This window comes from Quercus lobata, chromosome 11, assembly GCF_001633185.2.
Source record: "Quercus lobata isolate SW786 chromosome 11, ValleyOak3.0 Primary Assembly, whole genome shotgun sequence".
NCBI classification, from domain to species: Eukaryota; Viridiplantae; Streptophyta; class Magnoliopsida; order Fagales; family Fagaceae; genus Quercus; species Quercus lobata.
Genome location: NC_044914.1, coordinates 3,549,810 through 3,571,876, shown reverse-complemented (window position 1 = coordinate 3,571,876; position 22,067 = coordinate 3,549,810). Strand labels below are relative to the sequence as shown.

General features: G+C 33.6%; 1 protein-coding gene across 2 annotated transcripts; it reads left to right on the top strand.

Annotated features, from left to right (window-relative positions):
- Positions 1 to 1,247: 1,247 nt before the first annotated feature.
- On the top strand, positions 1,248 to 14,219 carry LOC115969613 (G-type lectin S-receptor-like serine/threonine-protein kinase At4g03230). Of its 2 annotated transcripts, XM_031089302.1 has the most exons (10): positions 1,248 to 1,610; positions 1,713 to 1,774; positions 6,109 to 7,597; positions 10,143 to 10,613; positions 12,299 to 12,403; positions 12,537 to 12,748; positions 12,843 to 13,053; positions 13,184 to 13,421; positions 13,603 to 13,753; positions 13,836 to 14,219. In XM_031089302.1, the coding sequence occupies exons 3-10, from the start codon at positions 6,334 to 6,336 to the stop codon at positions 14,130 to 14,132; spliced, it is 2,949 nt and encodes a 982-aa protein (XP_030945162.1). In that variant the 5' UTR covers positions 1,248 to 1,610; positions 1,713 to 1,774; positions 6,109 to 6,333; the 3' UTR covers positions 14,133 to 14,219. The 2 variants fall into 2 exon arrangements, with proteins under 2 accessions (XP_030945162.1, XP_030945163.1); XM_031089303.1 differs by lacking the exon at positions 1,248 to 1,610 and having other exon boundaries at positions 1,632 to 1,774.
- The last annotated feature ends 7,848 nt before the right edge of the window (positions 14,220 to 22,067 follow it).

The window sequence follows — 22,067 nt, the reverse complement described above, 5'->3', positions numbered from 1 at the left end:
ATCGTCGGACGAGCGGCGCGATCGTCCCTCTCTCTCTCTGATCTGGGCTCTCTTTTCTCTCTCTCTCTCTCTCTCTCTCTCTCTTTTTCCGGATTTCATTTGAAGTGAAAATGAAGACAGAATTCATTTTCCGTGGTCAAGGCTTCAAATTTCGGTCAACCGGAATTCGATTTCCGGAAAATAACGTTTTCCGTCACAGCCAAACGCTCCATTTTCCGGAAATTGATTTCCGGAAAAAGTTTGAAGTCGAATCAAACGCACCCTTAATTTAAAACTCAAAATCCGTGGGACCACTAGCTGAAATGTTGTTTGGTTCAGTTTTTGGATTGTGTTTTCATATCTCATATCTCAAAATTTTGAGTTTTGAGAATGAGAAATAAAACTCTTCAAAAGCTGTTTTCACTTTATGAGAAATGAGTTTTGTGGCATTTTGAGTAAATAATTGTAAATATGTGAGACCCTCTTCAATAAAGAGCACTTTGTAGGAAAAATCCTTGGAGAAGAAAACTAAAGGTATGTTCACAATATTTTCATAATAAATCTTAAATGACAAGTTGTTACTGGTTGTTATTGTTAAGACAAAAAAGTAATCTTGATGTTAGATTCAAATTTGAATCAATACAACTAATCACCTATAATTTGTTGTAAAAATATTATAAAAATATTGGGATGTAACACTTCACTAAAAAAAATAATGTGAGTGAAATCGAGTATCTTATAGTACTCGATCTTGTACGGTCTAGTTTTAAATTTTTTTTTTTTTTTCTTTTCTAGAAATGACTTGAATAGTCAAACTTAATTGCTTGACATTAGTGATTTTAACATATGCAGTAGGAAATTGAGAGAATACACAAGTGTAACTTAATCAATGCTTAAGTTTCGGTCCCTGTGATTCACGATTGCAAGCAAAATCAATCAGGATTTCCTAGTCGGCCTGACATTGAATGAAGCCATTTCTAGTCTTTGGTGCTCATTTTCTTGAGAGGAAGATAGTCTTGGTCGTTATGATTCAAAAATTTCGGTGCAGTGCTTTAGCAGAGAAAAATGACTGGACTACGAAGACCCGTGCCTCAAGATGTTGAGTAAAGTCTTCCCCAGCCCCCTCTTTCGTGTGTGTTTCCTGGCAAGTTTGAAATGCTCATGGGAATGCAGGGACAAATATTATCACCTACAGCTACTAGAAATGGTATACATTGAAATCAAACTAGATAACGTTTCCTGAGGAGCCGTTACATAAAATGTTGTAGTGACATTTTGGTTTTCAACCCTCTTAAATGTTGCAGTGACATTTTGGTTTTCAATCTCTTTTGCTCTCAGCCACACACATTGAACTCCCTCAACCACACAGCCCAATCCCGCCAAACAAACAGTCATTTTTCCCTCTTATTTTCTGATTCTCAACTAAGCCCTTCACTAAAATTCTAAAATACTTATACTTGGCCTCTCCGCTCTCTCATCTCAGAACTCACTCTCACCGTCACGGTCTCACTCTCTCTCACCCTCTGAAAAAAAACTCTTCTCACAGTCTAACACTTCCTAAGCCAATCAGTCTCTCTCTCTCTCTCTCTCCTCTCAGTTCTCCACCGCAGAGTTATGTAGCTCTTTCTTTGGTAAATCCTAATCCCTAATTTTTTTTGGTTTTTTTAGTTCACCGATCAACTTATTTGGTGATTCTAATCTTTGTTTTTTGGGTTATTTTCTTGCAATTTCAGGGGTGTTTTAAGAGATTTAGCCTCATAAAGGACTAAATCTGAAAGTATCAAAGACTTCAAGGGTATTCTATTTTTTATTTGTTTTGAGTTCACTAATGTTTGATTTTGTTTTGAGTTAATTATGCTTGTGTTTGATTTTGCATCTTGGGTTTTTTTTTTTTTTTCTTCACTCACGCTGTTTGATCTTGTCTCTATGAGTTTTTTTTTTTTTTTTTTAAGTAGGATTGCTGTATGATTTTTTTTTTTTTTTGATGAGTAGATTTGCTATTTTATTTTGTTTCTAGGGATCAAAGATTGTAATTTTTTATCTTAATTATCCTATTGTTCCATTATTCTGTTGTGATTTTAGCAATGAAAAAGCTAATATTATTATTTTATTATCCAAGCTAATGTGTCATTTTAGCGCTGCTTGAATGATTATTATCTGCAGATAGTTATAGAACTTGGTGAACGGCTGTGTATATGTTGTAATAAAGTCAAAATGGGCTTAAATGCTATTCTTTATAGAGGCCTAAAAGCCCAAAACTTGGAATAATAATTTTTAAAAGCCTAGCCCAAATAAATGAACTTACCGCACCGAACCGCTGAAATTAACCCAATGTAGTCAAAGGTGAGCCTAACGTACGCTTGCCTAGGCGCCTGGGTGAGGCAAGGTGCCACTACAGTGCCTTAAAAGCTCTAAGGTGAGGCGCCTTTAATGAGGTGCTTGCCTTTAAAGCCTAGGTGAGCAAGGCAATCGCCTTAAGCCATGAAAAAGGCACTAAGACGAGAGCCTCAAGGTTTTTTTTTTTTTTTAATTTTTTTTTTTTTTTTTTATAGAAGTTTGTAGTGAATCCTATTTTTAGATTATTAATTTGAAAAGGCATGTTATAAAACCTATTGTTTGTTAAATTAATTTACAAATTTGTTTTGTAAGACTTACTCTTATATACATGGTTGTCAAAATCGCGATCTGGATCGTAGGATCGCACGATTTTACAATCCCACCTCACCAAAACGATTAGAATTGCACTAGGATCGTAAAAATGGTAGGATCGTATGTAGGATCGTGTAGGATCGTATAGGATCATAGGATCGTATGGGATTCTACCGATCCTACCAAAAACATAATTTTTTTGTTTTTTTTGTTTTTTTGGATAAATTTTTTGTTTTGATGAAGCTTTAAGGATTTTTATTTTTTCATGTTGTGATGGTATGACTTTTTATTTTTTGTTTTATAAAATTATGTCAACCTAAGCAAATATTTTCTAGTTTCTAGTTCACTTGTAATCAAAATGAAAGAATGTTTCATCATTTCTAAATGAAGAATTTGACTTGGCTTTGCTGCATTTTAAGATATAATATTGTTAAATTTGTTTGATCAATATACTAATTTGTGTTCTAATATTACTAAAATATTTTTTTTTATATAATTTTATCAGTTATGCTTGTATTTGTATATAGATTGATTATTTTTTTGAGTATACTCTTTAATTGTTGCTGAGTGGTATAACTTGAATAGTTGAGTGTGAAATTGTATCTTGATATCTTTTACAACTCTAATATACAAATATATAATGTCTACATAGATGATGAAATGAATGATGATGATTAGGAATTTAGGACGGTGGTTATAAGAACCTTAGAATGGGAATAATTAAATATTCACTTTATCTTAATATTCATCTTACTTTTGGATTTCATATTGTAGTTAGCTAGTTTCCATTTGCTAACTTATTTTGGATTTCAAATTTGGAACTTAGAACTTAAAAATATTTTCCTTATGTTTTGATAAATATTTTGGTATTTGGTTGCTAATTAAATATTTATTGAACTTTTTAGATACATTAAGTCAACACTTAAATATATTTGTTTCGTTAGTATATACTTAGCGATGTATAACATGCAAATTACATCATATGATACAAATCTAAGTTTTTTTATGGATGAATTTATAATTTACGTAATTATTCAACATACAAAGTCATTATCAATGTGTTTTTTGTTTTAAATCTGAAAATATGTAGGATCTTACGATTCACGATCCGATCTTACGATCTACGATCTCACCTACCTTCAACGATCTTACATAGGATCCCGATTTTGACAACCTTGCTTATATAGAAGCTTGTTGTAAAACGTATTGTTAGAACTAACTAATAGAGCCTAAACCATCTTAATCCTATTTTGAAGTAATTTAATAGACCTAGTTTATTCATGATACACATTTAAAAACACTTCATTATAATATTATAATACACTAGGTACATATGATTTAAGTTCTACATGTATAATAAATATATTAAGAATTTGGCGCCTTGCTTTACTTGGGCTAGCACCTTTTTGACGCCTTAGGCGATATGAGGCCTTGGCACCTTAAGGTCGCCTTTTGGCTTTGACTACCTTGAATTAACCGTACCTTGTGTAGACTGGTTTTTACCCTCTAAAATTAAGCTGCGGTCATGGATAGGGTGAAACCACACCTTATAGGTGTGGTACAAAAAACCTCTTCAAAACTGACCAAACCAAATCGCGTATAGCCCTAAATGCAATAGATGCTAATTGAATGCCTTAATTTTGAAGTTCAAATGATTCAATTGAATAAAAATAAAGTTAGAGGATTGAAATTGACTTAAATAATGCTCTCAAGTGCAGGATTATGGCGAAGTAATAACTCGGTAAGTGCGAGGTCGAATCCACAGGGAAAAGGGAATTGATTAGCAAACCACAAGAGAATAAAACTAAAATAATAAAGTTTAATTGAAGAGATTTTTGATGGTTTAGTAAAGTTAATTTAAGTTGAGAGAAAATAACAATATATTAAGGCGTTAAGGTTTAGAGATCTACACACAAAACATCTATTGGTAGTCTTAACAATATTTATTTTATAACTCAACTAAAATTTATACAAATGATGATCTTAGTCAAATGATTTAACAATAAAAACTCTAGAATTAATTGTTTAGGGTAGTTTTATAAAATTGATTGATTTTAGGCCAAACAAAACTAGTGAATTGGTTCGTAAGGAATATTAAGCATTTAACGTGTCCAGAGTCTACGATAAATCAAAGGATTATACAAAACTAAACACTTTTTTAGTTGAGTAAAACAATAAAAAACATAAGCATTAAAACCAATAAATAATTGTTAAGAATATACCAATAAACGGTTAGGTTTCACTCCTTACTTTAGCAAGGCTTCTAACAAGCCATAACACAAATAAAACTATAAAAATTGTAAAGAAACTTTTAGAAAACCTAAATTATGTTATATGGTAGCTCCCCTCTGAATTTTGCCCTAAAGCGCCTTTAAATAGGTCAAGAAATTCTATTACAAGTTGAATTCTTGTTTAGAGAAAATCCCAAGTTTTTAGACTTCATTTAACCGACGTTTTTGGCTCATTTAACTTTAGAATTCAGACTTTTGGTAAACTATAAAGTTGTAACTATTTAAGTTAGCTTTCCAGTCCAACTTGAGTCATCTCAATTGGATATCTGAGCCAAAAGTTAAGCCCAAATACTAACTGGTGCGTAAGTTGGAATTTTAATCTGAATTGGACTTGGATTTGGTGCAAATTTCTTTTGATTTCTTGCTTCAATTGGACTTGAATTTATTTGGGTTGATTTTCTTTGACTTCATCATGCCTCTTGTAAAAGTATAGTCCATTAACTTTTTTCTTTGCATAAATCTACTTATTTAATTTCATTATTCTACAGAAGACAAATTCACGCATTAGAATTTAATTAAGAACAAAATTGATTATTTAGCATTATTCCAAAACCAACTATCAAATTCATGAATTAACTCAAAATAAATGTGATAATATTTTTTAATAATGATATAAATATGTAAAATTAAGCTATTATCAGAAATAAATTTAGTGAAACTTAAAAAATAGTTTTCTCAAAACAAAATTAAAAGGCGACAAAAATGTACAACAGTTTGAAGACCCGTTATTCGGCCTTTTGTCATCAAGGCATTTTTACTTGCGTTTGGCTTACTCCTGGCGAGTGGTGAGCACAAGGTACTTAACAAAGTGCTCGACAAAATAGAGCTACTTCCCTCTTTTTAATAGAGGTAAAGATAAAGAAGTTATATGTATTCAATGAATTTTAATCATACCTTTAAATTGTGTTCTTTCAATCGGAAAAGGGTCATTTGTACTATAGCTTAGTGGCAACATTATAGTTTTGTATTAGACTCCATTTGGAAACTAATGAAAGTTTCAGTTTATTTTAGTTTTTTGCTTTTTTTTTGGGTACTATTTATGGTCCTGTTACATGTTTTAGTATTATTCATAGGTTTCATTGTATTATTTAGCTAGCTTTTAACTTCTTCTTTTTTTTACACTTTCAACAAAAAATCTTCAATTTCAACTAAATAAACAATTCTCAAACAGATTCTTTGTATATGGTAGGATTTGGAACTGGAAATTGCAGTCGTGGAAATTACAATGTTTACATCCCAAACGACATGAAATGGGCTGAATATGCCGAAGTCCACACAAACTTCTAAAATGCTAACGAACATAGGAGGCGTTAAAATCCACTGTGCACCTTCATCTATCATTCATGTTACGTTTACATTCAGACAACAGAGAAACAATTCTATTTATATTGTATATTCTTAATCATTAATATTTATGGTAAGCCAAAGGGAAAAAATGAGAACAAGCGCCAATATTAGGAGATGGTCTTCTAACTGCAGGCTGTCTTCCATGTTGATCTTGTACATGCCACTGTTGTGTTCCTTTTATGCATATTGCGAAGCTAGAGACACACTGAAGCAAGGAGAGTGGATTAGCGACAACGGAGAAACTCTGGTTTCGGCTGGAGGGAGATTTGAATTTGGATTCTTTAGTCCTACTGGAAGCTCTGGCAACAAAAGATATGTTGGAATATGGTACCACGAGTGGGATAACCGAACAGTTGTATGGGTTGCCAACCGAGATAGCCCAATTATCAATGCCAATGGAGTTTTCAACCTTACAGAAGATGGCGAGCTCATGGTATTGGATACGACTGGAAAGGTATATTGGTCTACGAATATTGGAAGCTCATGTCCGTGTAACCGGACCGTGACTCTCACAAATTCGGGAAACTTGGTTTACGAAGATTATGGAGTGCTGAATAATATTCTGTGGGAGAGCTTTAACACTTCAACTGGTTCTGACACTTCAACTGATACACTTCTTCCAGGCATGGATCAAAACATGTATTTGTATTTGACTTCTTGGAAAGGCTCTGATGACCCTGGAAAAGGGAGCTTTTCGCTTGGTAAATACAGGAGCTCAAATAAAATTTACAAAGGAGGTAATATTTACTGTGATCGGTTTAGTTCAGACCAAATGGATGCTAAATTAGGAAATCTTTCAAGGGATTTTACTGCAAGGGTTGTGATGGGTTTTAGTGGGAAGTTGGAGTATTGGAGATGGGATGTGAAAGGTATGAATTGGTCCTTGATAATGGCAGAGCCGGGTAACAAATGTGCTGTGTATAACTATTGCGGAAACTATGGTGTTTGTAATCCAGACAATAACTTGGTGTGCAAATGTTTGCCGGGGTTCAAGCCCAATGCACCAGAGAAGTGGCATTCTGGAGATTTTTCAAATGGGTGCGCCAGAAACTCGATGTCATGTGGCGAAAACGATATGTTTTTTCCCGTACACGCAATGAGTTGGGACGATAAAGATAGTAACTTAAAGAGAGTTCCGGTCAAAGACGAATCGGCTTGCAAAACGGAGTGTCTTAAAAGCTGCGACTGCAGGTCTTATTCCTATGACAATGACACTAATAATAATTGCTATATTGTGACGCAAGATCTACTTGATCTTCAAGAGTATGCCGAAGGTTCCAACAGCTTTTCCGTCCAGAGCATTTCCGTCCGTGTGGCGATATCTGATATAGGTACTAATCCTTTTCACATGGGTTTGCATGCTTTTACTGAGTTTATAAATTGCAACCACCTGCTGTTTTTCAGCAGGGTTTTGATTGTTTCACGTCCAATACTTTCCACCTTCTTTTACATCATAGTTAAAGTATGGATATTATTTAACAGGTTTAGATTTTCTTACATTATCTCTTTTTTCACGTACACTTTTATGTAATAAAATGTAGACATTTTAAAATATCGATATTCTCGCATTGAATTATTGTAAAAAAATATCTAGCTTTCTTGAAAAATATGAATATTTACTAGTCTTGATAATCTGTGAAGTAGTTTATAATTATCTAGAAGTGCGATATTATAATTAGCCATTTTTCACTAAAGTAGATGTAGAAATGACATTAGAAATATATAAGATGACCTCAATATAAAAAGGGGAAAAAGCATTTGGATGGAGGACTAGAACAGTGCCAAAATTGTTAGAAATCACCACCAAACACAAACAATTGTTCAAAATGAATTTCATAAATTAAAAAAATAGTCCGAGTTCAATCATCCCAGGTTTTGTAGAGTTTCCAATAAATCAAGTGATAAAGATAGCGTTTATGAAACCAATCTTAAATGAACTAAATACTAATCTTTACTAATCCAAATACTAAACTAATCCCTATCATAACTAAATAAATAAAAACTTAAAATGTGGAATAATCCAAAGAAAATCCAAAATAAAAATTTTAAAATAATTTATGATTGTGCTCCTACATCACATTTTCTCCTTTATGTTTGGGGTAGTTCACAATTCCTCCCCTAAACATTAAAACCAGGCTATTCCCCCTTAAGTTTTGGAAGTAAGCAATAACTACCCCTACAAATCTCTTACTTGAACCCCAACGGAATCTTTTAATTTGTGGAATATTCTATTATGTAATATTTAAAATACCCTAACTAAATAAGTAAAATCCTAAAAATATGTTAGTTCTATTTAATTCGAGTGGTAAAGTTTCTTATCATCGAGCAAGAGATTTAGGGTTAAAATTTTTTTGTCTACACCAAAAACTAATTGCTATTTTGGTTATAATCATTATAACCAATTGCTATCATAACCAATTGGTGATAATCTTGTCTACACCAAGGGAAGGATATTTTTTAACCGAAATAAATAAATTAATAATTTCATATTGCTTTTTTAAAAAAACTAATGATACTTTGTGTTCTCTCTATAAATAAATATATATATATATATATGTATGTATGTATATATTACTTTCTTTTTATATTAAAATTTTCATCTACTTATTTTATGAGCGAATTTTCTTGATATATATATATATATATATATATACATACACACACAAAATTAAAACATACCCATATGAAGATACTTTGCAAACAAACAAAATGACATATCAATTGTTGTCCAACAATGATTAACTGGACTAATTAGGAAAACAATTTGTTATTGATAATCTATTAAGATTATTTTCTTGGCAAAAGCTATGTTGTCCGCCCAAAAACATTGTCATTTGTCAAATAAACAATTATTAGCAAAATCTCATAATTAAGTTTATATATACATCATTGTGAAAATAATAAAAATAATAATGAAAATACAATTGCAAAAGCTAAAAATATATCACTTATCTAATTATTTTAGTTTGACTAGACTTTGCTTTTGTCTAAATAAGTGGCCTTATAAAATACTTCTAATACAACTACTGAAAGTACTTTATTTACAAAAACTATAAATTTGTTCACCCAAAAAGATTAAAAAATAAACAACACATAGTTAATAGATAGTAGGAGCATTCACATTAGCTCGTCAAAAAAAATTTCGTCTATTTTAGTATAAGAACCAACTTTTTTATTTTTTATTTTTTTATTTTACATACTCACTTTCAAAATAATATACATCATATTATCTTTTTTATACTTCATTACATTAAAATATTAATTTTTCTTGATTTTTTATAATTTTTTTTCTTTCTTCACACACAATAACCATCATTAACTATCTTTCTTCTGCTTCAGGATACGTAAAGAAATAATAAAAAATTATATGCAAAGTGAATAGTATTAATATAAATTTATATAGTTAAAGTAACAATTTTACAAATTTACACATTTGTAACTCGTCTAGAGTGATTTTGGGAGTTAGAATTGATACTTTTTTGCTTATTAATGCTGGGACGTGTGTCTGTGACGTGTATGTGGCTGGTGCCTAGGTAACGAAATAAAAGAAAGTCTAGAGAAAAACAAAAATTTAAATAGCATAGGCCACGTGGTTGGTGGAGATAATTTTGAAAGCTTTTGAGTTTTTCTTCATTTATTCACGTAAAACGTAAAAGACAACACAAACGTTTGACTAAACAGTTTTATCATTGAAACGGTGTCGTTTTTGGCTCACACTTGAATAAACCAAAACACTACTTCTGGGCCTTTTCACGCTTTTTATATATAGTTAGTAGATAATCTCTCACCCATCTGCTGATAGTTGTCAAGGTGTCAACAGATGGATTTGACATATCACATTAAAAAAAAAAAAACATTTATGGATTTGACATGCAGGAAGCTCAAAACAGTACTACAAAGTTGGACAAAGTTGTGAGCCTTGCGGCATAAATATGATCCCCTATCCATTGAGCACTGGAGCAAGTTGTGGTGATCCTAATTACTTCAGTTTCAATTGCAATACTACCTCACGCCAGGTTAGCTTCATTGCACCAAGTGGCACATATCGAGTCGCTAGTATTGATCCAGATACACGAACCTTTTTAATCCAAGTTAATGACAAAGGAAATCTGCGGCTCAACCATTCGTTGCCATTTGATTCAACCATTCCAAGAAACTTTAGTTCTGAAATTTCAACAGATGAGGTTGAGATTGTTTGGAAGCCACCACGGGAGCCTATTTGTAATTCATCTGCATATTGCAATGGTTGGTCACATTCGACTTGCAAATCCGCAAGAGATGGAAAGAGGAGGTGTCTTTGCACCTTTAGCTATCGATGGGATGGCGCAATGTTAAAATGTAGAAAAGGTTAGAATATGTCGTTTGCCTTGTTGCTGAAGCAGTGATTTTTTTACTTTGCATTTCTTCTTTCTAAATTGTGTTAATGGATGCTTTGCTTCTTTACCACAATGTTAGGACTTTGCCTATTTAACTTAGATATTAAATTCTATAAAATATGTGGTCTAAGTCCCTATTTTATATCCTACAGTATTATATTGTGAACTCAATTGACCATGGAATCTTTGAGACCCAATACAAAAGTCATTTAATCTACATCATTCCAACAAAACCTAACCATACTAATCACAAAAAAATTGCTTATACCAAGCAATAAATGTTATATGTTATATATAATAGTTTTGTAAGGGATGGAGCTATATTGTTACTAAGGGGGGCAATGACCCCATAGTCCCAATAATATATATATATATATATATATATTATATATCATGTTATTTATAAATTATTTTTAATAATTTACAGTGTGCTATTTATCAGAGTTTGGCCTCTAAAAAGATATGAACCCCACGTAATAAAAACAAAAAAGTCTTTTAAGGAAATTGAAAAAAGTTAAGAAATTGTAATATCACATACAAAATAATAAGATTACAAGTAAATTATAAAATTTTTATAAAAGTCCTTAAATTTATTTTTTTTTTTTTTTAATGAAAATATGCATAACAAATCTTCAGTGGTTTTAATATAATTTTCCTTAAGGCACTAGCTAAAGAAATTTCAATGCCAATTCTAAAATAAAGTTCCTATTTGATTTGAGTGATAAAAATATTGTCTGAGTTTTAGGTTTTGTAACCAAATTCCAACAATGCACTTTTTGGTTTGTGTGTTTAACGTACTTAGTTATCATAATTTTCTTGAATGAAATAATTTTTTTGTTCAATTTATTTATTGTTATTTTTTCTTCTTATTTTCTAGTATATAGTTTGTTGAGATTTGGGATAGTAAAGAGTTAGAGTGCAATTTTACATGACATGTCAATTTAAAAGAAAATTAAATTTTTCGAGAAATAGATTGGAATAATAGTATTTTCTAAAATGATTTTTAATTGATGTATTCTTTTTTATTTGTGGGTCAAATACTTTTATATATGCAAGGCAACTAGTGTATTCCATAAGTTTGTTAGTATTATGAATGATAAATGTTCGTTATTTTTCAAAAATAACAATTTAAATGTTCAAAAAATTAAAAGTTTCAATAAAGCAAAAATCTCTCTTAACACATTATTAAATTAAACTCATTGATCTTAACATTACGAATATCATATAAATGTTCAATTTAAAATCAATTTTTTAAAATAAAACTCACAGATTTTGCCATTACTCAATAATATATGACTCATTCAATTTTATATGAAAGATAGTATATATTGTGTGCATGTGTGCACACTTGCTTGCGCACACATTTATGTCTGATTTGAGTTTCATATATACAATTTCATTTTTGTCCTAAAGGTCACCCCCTAAAAAAGAGTTCTAACTACGTCACTGCAAAGTTTGTATTTTGCACAACAATAACATTATAATTACACAATTGATGAAAACAACATCAATTGAATCCTGCTAATTATCATCGTTTAAACCAATCATTTGCGCATGTTCATGATAACAAAATATGATTTAAGATGCTTTTGTTCACATTCATTTTATTAAAGTATGACAAGTATTTTTTCTTTCCTGTCTATTCATTGCCATCAGAAAAGTGGGTGACATTGCTTCTGATTATTGGAATAACTAGTGTGAGTATTCTCTGTGCCATTAGTTCTGTTTACATATGGCATAGAAACATAGCCAAGAGACAAGGTAACTACCTTTCAAAACGCAAGCTATGCACGATTTATAGTTTTTGTCAATTTGAATATGAATACAAATATTTATAAGTTCTTCCATGTGATTAAGATGTGAACTAAGACATAGAAGTATCTTTTGAATTTAGAAAATAGAAAAATTGATCAAAGAAATCGAGCACAAAGGATGTTAAACGGTGAAATTCATGTCCAAGCTTTGATAGACTTAAGTGAGTTCAAAGAAGAAGATGAAAAAGGCATAGATGTTCCTTTTTTTGATTTGGAAAGCATATTAATTGCTACAAATAACTTCTCAAATGAAAACAAGCTTGGAGAAGGAGGCTATGGGCCTGTTTACAAGGTAATTTCAGCAACATTTATTGGTCATTAATGTTCATACCATGCAAATAGTTTTTGGTTAATGGTAATATTGTTTATTGGAATTTTGGTTTCAGGGTAAACTTCCAAATGGTCAAGAAATTGCAGTAAAGAGGCTTTCAAGGGTCTCGAGTCAAGGTTTACAAGAATTTAAGAACGAAGTGGTATTGATTGCAAGACTTCAACATCGAAACCTTGTCAAACTCTATGGATATTGCATAAAAGGGACTGAAAAAATTTTACTTTATGAGTACATGCCGAATAAAAGTTTAGACTTCTTTATATTTGGTTAGTTTTTAAACCTACTCCCTAATATTTTACTATCCATGTTATGTTCACATTGTTTCTTATTTTAGTAATTGATTGCTTATTATAGTTACTAAAACCGTTCTTTGAAATGGAAATGAAAACTTGCAAGATCAAAAGCAAAGCGTACTTTTGGATTGGGAGATGCGTTTCAACATCATTTGGGGAATCGCTCGAGGACTTCTTTATCTTCACCACGACTCTAGATTAAGGGTCATTCATAGAGATTTGAAAACCAGTAACATTCTTCTAGATCAAAAAATGAACCCCAAAATATCTGATTTTGGATTGGCGAGGATTGTTGGTGGCACACAAACTGAGGCAAACACAACTAAAATAGTTGGAACACAGTATGTTTCTTTCAAACAACATGATTATTGTGGTCAGTTGTTTATGTTATTACATATTATGGCATATCTTATCTATCAAAAAAAAACATTTTGAAAATCTTAAATCCTAAAACATTATTTAGAGAATATGCCCATAATTTCCTTGCTAATATTATAATTTATTATGACCATTGCAATACAGTGGTTATATCTCCCCTGAGTATGCAGTAGAAGGAATTTTTTCAATCAAATCTGATGTTTTCAGTTTTGGAGTTGTTCTACTTGAGATTATAAGTGGAAAAAAGAACACAAGTTTTTATCAGTCAGAACAAGCAATGAGCCTTCTAGGTTATGTAAGTGTGCATAATTTTCTTAATTATAGGATCATTCTACGCTTTGGTCATTTTTTTATTCATACCAATTTTATTGTCACAGGCATGGAGACTGTGGACAGACAAAAAGGTTTTGGATATAATGGACGAGACCTTACAAGATACTTGTATTGCAAATCAATTTGTGAAGTGTGTAAATATTGGCCTATTATGTGTACAAGAGAATCCAGGTGATCGCCCTACTATGATGAATGTTATCAAGATGTTTGATATTGAAACTGTGAACCTTCCAACTCCCAAACGACCCGCCTTTTTCATAGGGAGAGACCAATCCAAGGCGACTTCTTCTGATCAACCAGAATCAAATAATGTATTAACGAATACTCTAGAAGGACGATGATGCATGGTAAAGATTCTCATGAGTATTGTATCTCTTAATTACTCATGCAAAGTTTTTTGTGCACCCACAAAGAGAAATATAATGTTTTCTTATGAACATTTCGGAAAAATTTGCCAAAGAGTGCAAATTCTGAAAAATTTTAGCTGGACAGCACGCGTTCAAACTTATTTAGTTAGATAGACTCTTTTTGAAAGTCGATTTTCTCAAACTCAACTTCCAGGCAATATCACCACCTCCCCCCACAAATATTTAAGCTGGCGTGGAATTAAATAATGAAAAAAAGGCGCCAGGAAGTCGAGTATAGTGAACTCGACTTCTAGGTGCAGTAAAAAAATATTACCACTCCAGGATTCTTAGTACTATAGGCCAAAAAAAAAGCACTAGGAAGTCGAGTTTACTGTACTCAACTTCCAGGTGCACTAAGAACAATTACCACTCCTAGTGTATGCCCAAAAAAAAAAAAAAATGGCACCAGGAAATTGAGTATAATGTACTCGACTTCCATGGAAGTCGAGTACAATAAACTCGACTTCTAGGTGCACTAAAGAAAGTTACCACTCCATTGTAGGGTATTGAAAGTCGAGTTTAGGGAACTTTGGCTTCCATTGAAAGTCGAGCATACTGAACTCGACTTCCAGTAAATCCCCCCCACCAACCCACCTAGCTCAATTATGTGAGCACGGTAAAAATTTATTTAAATGGAACTCGAGTCTAGCAAACTCGAGTTCCAATAAATTTTACAACCACCCCCATCTCAGATTACTTATACACTCAACTCTCATTTTCCACTTAAACTCTCAGAGTTACCAAGTAAAACGTCTTTGCATTCACTTACCTCTAAGTTCTATTCCTATGGCCCCCGTACCCCTTTCTCCAAGCTTATAAAAGGAGACAAAGATGAAGTCCATAGTGAAATTTTGAAGCTTGGAATAGCTTGTGAGGAGTGGGGATTCTTTCGGGTACACAAATTGCATATCTTAATGTTAGTGCTAAAAATGGTCATTTTACAGTGTAAGCTAATACTTTGGTATTTTGTTAAGGTAATCAACCATGACATTGAGCTTAGTTTGCTTGAGAGCATAGAGAAGCTGGCCAAGGAATTCTTCATTCTACCTCTGGAAATTTTTCCAATAAGTACCAATGTTTTTGGTTAATTACTCAAACTCATATATAGCCAATGTTGTCAGGTTTTTTCAAATGGTAAATACAATATATATTCTGCATAAAACAATTGTCACATTTTGCTGCATAAAACAATATATATTCTGCATAAGGAGAAAGACTATCACTTGTCACATTTTGCTGCATAAAACAATATATATTCTGCTGCACCAAAATTCTGCTGCATTAAAAAAATTCTGCTGCACCAAAATTCTGCCGCATTAAAAAAATTCTGCTGCATCAAAATTCTGCTGCGTTAAAAAAATTCTGCTGCATTAAAAGAATTCTGCTGCACAATATCTCTATGGAGGGTTTAAGCTTTTGCCAAGGCTTATAATGTATTCTTCCATTTAATACAGCTATAATATTTTACCATCCCACAGAAGACTTCTCATATTAACATTCCATTACAGAAATATTCATGTACAGTTAACATCAACCAACAACGTGGTGAAATGTCAAACACAGTGAATAGGATATGAGTTTGCTCTTCAAAGTATAGAAGCTCTTTACTCTAGTCTTCTAGACATTTGGGTATGAGATTGAAGAAATCTCTAACAACTGGATAGACAAGCCTCAAAATCTAATAGAGCATTCCAACACCATATATCCTCCAATACAAAATCTAAGAAAATTTTCCATACAAATCAAATAACTCCTATAATGCCCAGATGCATATTCTTGCTGCCCACCCCATCTATCTTGCTGCCAGTAATTTGCATTTCAGCTACCCCACAAAATTGTCCATTAGCATTAACCTGTAAAAAGTTTAACCAAAAGAGTATAAGATGACTGTCACTTAATCCACAAATTTATGAATTTGTCATTCTAACTGTCACATAATCCACAAGAAAACATTATTGGCTTCTAGGCATTCTAACTGTCACATAATCCCAATGCATTATATTGCTTATAAACTTACTGTTCACATAAACTTAACAGATCAGTACCCCAAAGTCTAATGCACAAGTTGAATGAAAAAATCAATCAGGTAAAGCCAGAATTTCCAAGAGTATCTTCTTATACTCTGCAATAGTTAAATATGTTTAAATAATTCCTAGAGAGCAATTTGAATTCCTTATCTCTCTCAAGAAGAATTAAAACTGTTAACAAATCAAGTGACCAAACAGACCAATCAAGTGACCAACAATAATTAAAGTACAAACCCTTCAAAGGAAATTAGTTCATACTTACAATAAGACTGCAGCAGCCCTTATAGGATTTCAACATATTAGGTTGCACCCTCCTCCCGTTTACTTTTTTTTTGGTTGCGTCTAGTGTACTGTTTGGCCGGAACATGCTCAGTTACCTGCTCATAATGTTATATTTTTAAGCTTTTACAAACAATTCTTGCACAAAGAAACCCAAAAAATTTATGAAACTAAAATCAAAGTAAAGCACTTGGAATACCAGGTGAGAACCTGTGCCGCATCTCCTTGGTTGGATGGTGCGAGTCGATTTTCGTTTGGGTGCAGCATGAGCATTTGCATCCTGTGGCTGCTCAGCTTGGTCACATTGCCCCTGCTCAATGTCACTGTCATGTGGATGCGTGGCTTGTGGAACATATATCAAGGTAGAGGAAGTAGGAGGTGATTGTGTATGACTTGGGCTGGTAGACATGAGCTCAACATGGGGTGTTTGAAGACTAGGGGTGGGTATAACTGTCTGGGGGGAGCTATAGGACGGGGCTATGGGTGAGTTATGGTCAACGGTGGTGGTATGTGGGAAGGACTCGAATTCAGCATGGGTAAAACGCAAGGGAGATCCAATGTCAATGGGAGGGATGGGTGGCATGGGAGGCCCGGTTGTGCCCTGAGGGGTGGACACGGGTGGAACAGGGGTCTCAGTGGCCAAAGGAGGGGTGGTGCCAGGTTGATGACGTGTAACTGGAGCAACTGAGCTCGTACTGGGCCCTATATCTGGTATTTCAGTCTGGTTTATTACTTCGTCATTGGCTGGCACATCAATACGATCAACCTCATTCACCTTCTCAAGGGCCTTCTTAATGAACTTGTATTCGTAAGATTCTTCACTGAACCAGTTGAGGACAGCCAGTTGGGTTGCAAGCTGTCATTAAATCACCGGCATTATTAAGTATGACACATACATAACATCAAAATTTCCAAAATTATTAAACAACATAAGTTTATGCATATTACCAAAATTTTCATCTTAGCGCTAGCGCGGTCGATATACAGTCGAGTGATCCTACGATATCACACCATATATGGATGATAACGTGACATCACCCCTTCCATCCTGAGTGCAATACAAATGTACTCGTCACGATCATTCCACTTCTGAATATGGACTGCATGTATCATCGACCAATTTTTCTCTACCTTGCCCCTCTCATCTATTTTGTGCAAATCGCGATTGGTATTAGCATCTCTGGGTTGTTCCTGTTGTAGCCCAAACTGTCGTAGGACACGATCGGGTAGGTGGAACTCTACAAGCCAAAAACATATAAGTGGAACGGTCGACCTCTATACGCTACTTCCCTCAATGCAAAAACTAGGAGGAAGATGGCTTAAGTCATGTCCATATGGCTCCCACTTAACCTACAAAAGCCACCAAGTAAAGCAACCACATTCAAAAATTTTCCCATAATTTGCATAAAAATAGCACAATAGTGGGCAATGAAAAACTTTTTGAAGGACATAAGATGTTATGGACTTGTATAAATACAAGTATTATACCTGGTTGGGTCGTGTCGTAGCAATTTGATTGCGATATGCGAAAAGCACATACGTGGGAGCATTCTTTGTAGTCATCGCCCCTGCCCACCTACAAGCAGGTAACATCGCATGGTCATTAGTCGTTTATGTATAAAAATGTGGCATAATACATGATAGCACACTAATTATGCAATATATACTTACTTTATAGCGAGAGGAATTGGTGGTAGTGGTGGACCATAAACACCCTCAGGTTGGGGCACCATCTGTGGGGACATATGTGAGAACCTGATATATGTCCATAATTGGACCAAAATCAATGGTCCTCCAATCTGCTTTGTCATTTTGTCGGTTGCATTGCACAACTGTTTATACAACCAGGATAAGGTTGCACTACCCCAACTATACTTGCGTGGATTACGAAGGTTCTGCATAAACTCTAACCACATGAGATGGACCCTATCTCCGGACTTGTCAATAAATACCATATCCCCTAGTAGGGCTAGGATATAGCAGTGAGCGTACTGATGAACTTGAATCTCATTGGCATCCGGAGGCAGTGGTTGTCTGATTCTTTCGACAAGTGCGGGTATCAAAATCCTTTGACCTTTTAGCACAGTTTGAGGGCCATTTGGAATTTGAATTCCAAGCATTTCAGTACACACATCTGTCCAAGTTCTTTTACTGAGCCCAACCATTGCCTCACCCTCGATGGGCAACCCCATGATAACTTCCACATCTTGCAATGTGATCGTCATTTCACCATGTGGTAGGTGGAATGTATGGGTCTCTGGGTGTTATCGCTCTACAAATGCAATGATCAATGCATGGTCAAGCTGTATGGATGGGACCAAGTGCAGACCCTCTAGACCAAGCAACCTCACAATGGCAAGGACACGATCATCTCCCATAGGAGCTCAAAGTGCCAATTCTTCATGGCGACTTCGACAATCCAGTATGCCAGGAGGATCCTGCAAATATTATAACAATAGATAAAAATCTTATGCAAATATTTAGTATTTATGGCTAATTAGAGTTGTGACATGAATGCATAGTACAATAAAACTCATGCAATTACCTGTCCCCTAGGGTTCCACAGTAACTCAAATCGATGTTTAACTTGTTCCGTCAATACACTGTGATCAATGGGTCTAGGATCTATCGTCATGCTGCAAATGTAACATGGTCGCCAAACTTCATTTTTCAATTTCATTTTCATGTAGTCCTTGACATAAGGAAACAATTTAAGCAGAAACCAAAAAAGAGACAACCCTATAAAACTCTCAAGAAATTATTTTTCATTATGGAGTATTGAGAGAGTGGTAACAGAAACTTGCATATTATCAAATGATAACTAATAGACAACTAAAAGCATGAGATCACACTGGTAAAGGCATATGGCTCAAGGGTTTTAGGGTCCCAAATATAATTATGCAAAGGCTGGAATCTAATCAAAGGCCACTTCAAGATACAAAAACGCAAGCAAATCTGCTCTGGCCTAAGCACGAAAAAGTTAAGAAAAAAATAGGAAAAAGCCAAAATGATATCATATACTAAACATGACTGATAGTTAGGGCAGGCAAATATCTCAAAAAGGAATTGCCATCATCCAAAACTAAGTAACTAACGACAAATCTAAGAAACCATGCTAACAGACAATAATATACACTAGAATTTGTTTAAAAGTTTCTCTCCACTCACCCTACTCTTTTGCCTTTTATAGATGGTACCCAAGTGTGAATGAAACAAAAAACAGTTCAAAAATTCATTGGTTTACATTGAGACCAAGCAAATGCCAAAGTTTAAAGACCATTTCCACTAGTATTCAACTAATAAACTAAGCAAAGTGCTAACATTCTCAGAGGGTATGACATTGAAAAATAAGCAATACCAAACTGAGTAAATATTATTTACATTCAGAAGAAAATGGAAACATATTTCAAATCTAATCCCACTACCAAACAAACATCCAAAAGTTCATAAGCAACTTTAAAATGCACATTAAAAAAAAAAGCATACCGTGATTTAACTTTATATAATTTGGCTGTGATCAAGAACTATATGTATATTAATAATATTATTTTCTAAATCATGAACAAAAGTTAGACAAATTTCATATGCACCTTTCTGTAAAGGTTAGCTCTGAAGGTCATAAAATTATTGAGGAATTACCTGCTAGCTTCAGCAACAGGAGCAATGCCCGAAACAAAAAAAAAAAAAAAAAAAAAAAAAAAATGATGGAGAACGAACAAATGAAGAGAAAGAAAAACAAACAAATGAAGAGAAAGAAAAACAAACAAATGAAACCCAAATCTCCAAATCACTAAACCTAAAAAGCAAATCAAAACCCATTTCATTTCAGCCAATATAAAGAGAAAGAAATCGCATTTAGAGAGGCAGAGAGAGAACAAACCTACTGGTTGAGTTGGAAAACGATGGACGGAGAGGGACACCGGAGAGAGACACCAGAGAGAGAGAGAGAGAAGTTTATCGAAGAGTGGAACGGCGTAGGCGAGTGAAGTCGATTATATCAAAGTTGGATTCCCCTTTTTACCCCCTCATTATAATTTTAAACCTAACCTGGAAGACGAGTTTATGGTACTCGACTTTCATATAATGTTTTTACTGCAACAGGGAAGTTGAGTACAGTAAACTCGACTTCCTATGCCTTTTTTTTTTTCATTTTTTAATTCCACGTCAGCTTAAATATTTGCGGGAGGGTCTGGTGGTATTGGCTGGAAGTCGAGTTTGAGATAATCGACTTTCAAAAACAGTCTAACTAACTAAATAAGTTTGAACGTGTGCTGTCCGGCTAAAATTTTTCAGAATTTGCATTGTTTGGCAAATTTTGCCTAACATTTCTTGAAAAGTTTGGGGGAGTCATAGCCCCCAGGCTTGTATATACCTTTGCCCCTGATTTGACTTGTAAGTAACTTTATTTTTATTGTCTTATAATCTCTCTATATTATAAATTTTTAATTATTTTTCTATTCTAAGTAAAATTAATAAATTTAGAATTTTCCTTTTAGAAATAAGGAAAATATGGACCTTGATACGATGACATTGACATGTACATGTGGCCCTACTCATTCATGGGGAGAAGCTGAAAATACTATTGAAATATTATGACTCTTAACTCATAGATGCCTTTTTTTCATATTATTTAGCTATAAAAAAATCAAGTTGCTTGGGTTTGGCTAATTTAAAACTCAATTCATTATTTTTATCGAACTGATGAGTTGAGTCCAAGTCTTGCTTTCAAAATTGTTTGTCAAACATGCCAACTAAAATAAATAAATAAAAATGAGCTTTTCAACAATAAATAAATAACTTGGCTGAATCAATTTTAAGAACCTTGACCATATATCAATAATAAGAACCTTGACCATTATAGTTATGAAATAGGTGACATCATTGGATTGGGCCATGTGAAGGTAAATTTTTTTTCACTATTTTTGTGGGCAATAATTAGATGAGGGAGGAAAGAAACGTAGATCATATATAAGCTCAAAATCAGAGGTGCCCGATCATGCGCATGGCAATTATATGTCAACAACGTGCTTGTGTTGATGTGATAGTATTGAAGGTGCAGATGCTGGCATGGCAATGATGTAGCAGTTGATTTGGTAGATACTTTTGTGTCAATTATGGCTGACGTGGCTGAGCCAGTGATCCCAAGTGAGCAATGTTGTGTCTTAACGAGTGGTGTGTGACTAAAGTTGGGGCACGGGACTACAAGCAAAATCTTCTTGAGGGTTGTGAGAATGGTAGATCCTCAAAATTGACTCTGGTTTGAGCTGATTGATCAATCTACCATTTGGATAGAAGTTGATCAATTATGATGAGTAAGGTGCTGGAAAGGTTCGATCTCATTGAAAAATGTACAGGAATGGTCCTTGAGACTTGAGTAGCTAGGTTTGGTGTGTTGCTATAGTAGAGCAGAGAAAAACACTAAAGCATTCTCTGAGTGTAGGAATTTGGAACAACAACTGAAGAAAGACTACTAAAAGCTACAAAAAACGTAAAAATATATAAAATGTGTACTGAATAAAACCTATGCATTTTCAATGTATTGTTTGTATGGTGTAGGATTATT